This window comes from Oncorhynchus keta, chromosome 29, assembly GCF_023373465.1.
Source record: "Oncorhynchus keta strain PuntledgeMale-10-30-2019 chromosome 29, Oket_V2, whole genome shotgun sequence".
NCBI classification, from domain to species: domain Eukaryota; kingdom Metazoa; phylum Chordata; class Actinopteri; order Salmoniformes; family Salmonidae; genus Oncorhynchus; species Oncorhynchus keta.
Genome location: NC_068449.1, coordinates 2578907 through 2583906, shown reverse-complemented (window position 1 = coordinate 2583906; position 5000 = coordinate 2578907). Strand labels below are relative to the sequence as shown.

General features: G+C 40.9%; 2 protein-coding genes and 1 long non-coding RNA gene across 14 annotated transcripts in view; 1 reads left to right on the top strand and 2 right to left on the bottom strand.

Annotated features, from left to right (window-relative positions):
* Positions 1-3244, top strand: part of LOC118381635 (glycogen phosphorylase, liver form-like) — a 55190-nt gene extending 51946 nt beyond the window's left edge. Inside the window, exon 20 of the mRNA XM_052485370.1 lies at positions 2516-3244. Within this exon, the coding sequence (XP_052341330.1) occupies positions 2516-2704 (189 nt within the window). The 3' untranslated portion in view covers positions 2705-3244. The remainder of the gene's footprint in view (positions 1-2515) is intronic.
* Positions 830-2507, bottom strand: LOC127913504 (uncharacterized). 11 transcript variants are annotated; one of them, XR_008085786.1, is made up of 4 exons: positions 2240-2507; positions 2136-2187; positions 1746-2083; positions 830-1693 (listed from the first exon to the last, which is right to left on the bottom strand). It is a non-coding gene; the product is annotated as an uncharacterized LOC127913504 (long non-coding RNA). The 11 variants fall into 11 exon arrangements; XR_008085794.1 differs by having other exon boundaries at positions 2266-2507; XR_008085784.1 differs by having other exon boundaries at positions 1746-2187.
* A 1446-nt stretch (positions 3245-4690) lies between the features above and the next one.
* LOC118378940 (lysophosphatidylserine lipase ABHD12-like) overlaps positions 4691-5000 on the bottom strand; it is a 17219-nt gene continuing 16909 nt past the window's right edge. For both annotated transcript variants that reach the window (XM_052485631.1, XM_052485630.1), the window contains exon 13: positions 4691-4961. Coding sequence is in view for 1 of the 2 variants with exons in the window: in XM_052485630.1 (XP_052341590.1) it covers positions 4910-4961 (52 nt within the window). In the remaining variant the exon portion in view is untranslated. The remainder of the gene's footprint in view (positions 4962-5000) is intronic.

The window sequence follows — 5000 nt, the reverse complement described above, 5'->3', positions numbered from 1 at the left end:
ATTATCCCTCATGTACCTCTAGTTAATAACTATATCAGGTAATCATCATTATCCCTCATGTGCCTCTAGTTAATAACTATATCAGGTAATCATCATTATCCCTTGTGTACCTCTAGTTAATAAACTATATCAGGTAATCATCATTATCATTATCCCTGTGTGTACCTCTAGTTAATAATGACTATATCAGGTAATCATCATTATCCCTCATGTACCTCTAGTTAATAACTATATCAGGTAATCATCATTATCCTCCATGTACCTCTAGTTAATAATGACTATATCAGGTAATCATCATTATCCCTCATGTACCTCTAGTTAATAACTATATCAGGTAATCATCATTATCCCTCATGTACCTCTAGTTAATAATAACTATATCAGGTAATCATCATTATCCCTCATGTACCTCTAGTTAATAACTATATCAGGTAATCATCATTATCCCCCATGTGCCTCTAGTTAATAATGACTATATCAGGTAAACATCATTATCCTCCATGTACCTCTAGTTAATGATGACTTTATCAGGTAATCATCATTATGACTTCCAGAGGCAGTTTGGAACTCGGTAGTGAGTGTTACCGAGGACAGATTATTTTTACGCGCTTTCAGCACTCGCCGGTCCCGTTCCGTGAGCTTGTGTGGCCTACCACTTCGCGGCTGAACCGTTGTTGCTCCTAGACATTTTCACTTCACAATAACTGCGCTTAGTTGTCCGAGGCAGCTCTAGCAGGGCAGAAAATTAAGACGAACTGACTTGTTGGAAAGGTGGCATCCTATGATGGTGCGACGTTGAAAGTCACTGAGCTCTTCAGTACGGGCCATTCTACTGCCAATGTTTGTCTGTGGAGATTGCATGGCTGTGTGCTCGATGTTATACACCGGTCGGCAACGGGTGTGGCTGAAATAGTCAAATAACTAATTTGAAGGGGTGTCCACATACCTTTGTGTATATACATTGCATTCGGAAAGTATTCAGACCCCTAAAATTGACCCCTAAAATTGATGACATTTTTCTTCATCAATCTACACACAATAACCCATAATGACAAAGCAAAAACTGGTTTCTCCAAAAATATTTATACTAAAATATTACATTTACATAAGTATTCAGACCCTTCACTCAGTACTTTGTTAGGCTCAGCAGTTTGGCCGGGCGGCCAGCTCTAGGAAGAGTCTTGGTGGTTCCAAACGTCTTCCATTTAAGAATGATGGAGGCCACTGTGTTCTTGGGGACCTTCAATGCTGCAGAAATGTGTTGGACACCCTTCCCCAGATCTGTGCCTCGACACAATCCTGTCTCTGACCTCTATGGACAATTCCTTCCACCTCATGGCTTGGTTTTTTACTCTGACATACACTGTCAACTGTGGGACCTTATATAGACAGGTATGTGCCTTTCCAAATCATGTCCAATCAATTTAATTTGCCACAGGTGGACTCCAATCAAGTTGTAGAGACATCTCAGGGATGATCAATGGAAACAGGATGCAACTTTGCTCAATTTTGAGTCTCAGAGCGAATGGGTCTGAATACTTATGTAAATAACGTATGCACTGTGTAGTGAATGTCGTTGTCTTAGCTACCTTGGATACGTCATTGTCTTAGCTACCTTGGAGATGTGGTTGTCTTAGCTACCTTGGAGATGTGGTTGTCTTAGCTACCTTGGATATGTGGTTGTCTTAGCTACCTTGGATACGTCGTTGTCTTAGCTACCTTGGATACGTCGTTGTCTTAGCTACCTTGGATATGTGGTTGTCTTAGCTACCTTGGATACGTGGTTGTCTTAGCTACCTTGGATACGTGGTTGTCTTAGCTACCTTGGATATGTGGTTGTCTTAGCTACCTTGGATACGTGGTTGTCTTAGCTACCTTGGATATGTGGTTGTCTTAGCTACCTTGGATATGTGGTTGTCTTAGCTACCTTGGATATGTGGTTGTCTTAGCTACCTTGGATATGTGGTTGTCTTAGCTACCTTGGATATGTGGTTGTCTTAGCTACCTTGGATATGTGGTTGTCTTAGCTACCTTGGATACGTGGTTGTCTTAGCTACCTTGGATACGTGGTTGTCTTAGCTACCTTGGAGATGTGGTTGTCTTAGCTACCTTGGATATGTGGTTGTCTTAGCTACCTTGGATATGTGGTTGTCTTAGCTACCTTGGATATGTGGTTGTCTTAGCTACCTTGGATACGTCGTTGTCTTAGCTACCTTGGATACGTCGTTGTCTTAGCTACCTTGGATATGTGGTTGTCTTAGCTACCTTGGATATGTGGTTGTCTTAGCTACCTTGGATATGTGGTTGTCTTAGCTACCTTGGATACGTGGTTGTCTTAGCTACCTTGGTTGGAAATGTGGTTGTCTAGGCTACCTTAACTGAATGCACTTTAAGTGACCAAAGTGTAAGTACAGTTTACTTATATATTACTATGATAATATATATTATAAATTATACTTTTGTATTATATGATGGCATACAGTATGATATATATTATTCATGTTGTTTCTTATAGAATCCTAAGGAGTGGACGCAGATGGCGATCAAGAATATCGCTGCTTCCGGAAAGTTCTCTAGCGACCGCACCATCACTGACTACGCCACGGAGGTGTGGGGGGTGGAGCCTACGGATCTGAAGATCCCACCCCCCAACGAGCCCCGCAAGGCCTTGGAGGAGACCGGCAGGGTGCTGACGGAGAAGTGAGGCTGCCTGGTGTGGTGTAGGGTGACATTGCCCCTAGACGCTGATCTTGGGTCAGTTTTTTTCTAATGATTGAGGGGAAGTGGATTCTAGATTTGTATCTAGGGAAATGTCACCCAGAAGCGCCTCGTGTTCTTTTTAAAGGGACAATCTGGGATTCAGACAACAACAAAGCAGTCACCACGCCACTTTTGGTAAACAGCTGAGGGATAGCCACTCCCAAATTTATAAACACAGCTATGGAGGCAAGTCCATCTGTGAGATTGAAATGTTTTAACCATGTATTGAAATGAGTCAAATACCAGATTGCCCCTTTAGCTCAATAAACTGAGTTTTGTTTGTAAAACACCTTAACTGATGCAAAATAACAGTCTGCTACATACCCTCAGAATCCACAAACAACAGTCTGCTACATACCTTCAGAATAAACAAACAGTCTGCTACATACCTTCAGAATCCACAAACAACAGTCTGCTACATACCTTCAGAATCCACAAACAGTCTGCTACATACCTTCAGAATAAACAAACAGTCTGCTACATACCTTCAGAATCCACAAACAGTCTGCTACATACCTTCAGAATCCACAAAATAACAGTCTGCAACATACCTTCAGAATAAACAAACAGTCTGCTACATACCTTCAGAATCCACAAAATAACAGTCTGCTACATACCTTCAGAATACACAAACAGTCTGCTACATACCTTCAGAATAAACAAACAGTCTGCTACATACCTTCAGAATCTACAACAGTCTGCTACATACCTTCAGAATCCACAAACAACAGTCTGCTACATACCTTCAGAATAAACAAACAGTCTGCTACATACCTTCAGAATCCACAAACAACAGTCTGCTACATACCTTCAGAATCCACAAACAACAGTCTGCTACATACCTTCAGAATCCACAAACAGTCTGCTACATACCTTCAGAATAAACAAACAGTCTGCTACATACCTTCAGAATAAACAAACAGTCTGCTACATACCTTCAGAATCCACAAACAGTCTGCTACATACCTTCAGAATCCACAAACAGTCTGCTACATACCTTCAGAATAAACAAACAGTCTGCTACATACCTTCAGAATAAACAAACAGTCTGCTACATACCTTCAGAATAAACAAACAGTCTGCTACATACCTTCAGAATCCACAAACAAGTCTGCTACATACCTTCAGAATAAACAAACAGTCTGCTACATACCTTCAGAATCCACAAACAACAGTCTGCTACATACCTTCAGAATCCACAAACAACAGTCTGCTACATACCTTCAGAATCCACAAACAGTCTGCTACATACCTTCAGAATAAACAAACAGTCTGCTACATACCTTCAGAATCCACAAACAACAGTCTGCTACATACCTTCAGAATCCACAAACAACAGTCTGCTACATACCTTCAGAATCCACAAACAACAGTCTGCTACATACCTTCAGAATCCACAAATAACAGTCTGCTACATACCTTCAGAATAAACAAACAACAGTCTGCTACATACCTTCAGAATAAACAAACAGTCTGCTACATACCTTCAGAATCCACAAACAGTCTGCTACATACCTTCAGAATCCACAAACAACAGTCTGCTACATACCTTCAGAATCCACAAACAACAGTCTGCTACATACCTTCAGAATAAACAACAGTCTGCTACATACCTTCAGAATAAACAAACGGAATGATCAAATTTTCCCCAGCATTTCTGAATCCACCTTCTAAATACAAGGTCAAATGGCAGCCTGTCCACTATATAGTGCACTACTGTTGACCGAACTGCTATTGGCCTTGGTCGAAAGTAGTGCACCTTAAAGTGAACAGGGGTGCCATTTGGGGAAACTTGCCCGTTAGCCAGCTACCAGTGAGTGGTCCGTTCTTAGCAAAACTGTCTCATACTATATAGCGAGGGTTGAATATTCCATTATAATGACCCTTGTTTTCCAATGTTCTGTGTTGCATCAAAATAAATATATTCGTGTCTGATCGGATGTCTTTTTAATGTTGTTGAAAGTTTTTCATTGTAATTTAATTCATACAGACACTGACAACTATGAGAGACGAGTGCAATACACAAAATGACAGTTTTTGAGTGAGGAACAAGAATCTCACAAAGACCATGAACAGGCAATAGTGTATGTGTAATTGGTCCTTTCTGGGGGGTTTAGTAGGCAGCTCTTCCCCTAAAAATGTCGCCGACTCACAGGACTATCGGTCGATCAATGTTGTTATTCTTGCTTTGTAGAAACCGCCTGCGGAGAAAAGCACATGGAAACGCAAATCATTTTCAA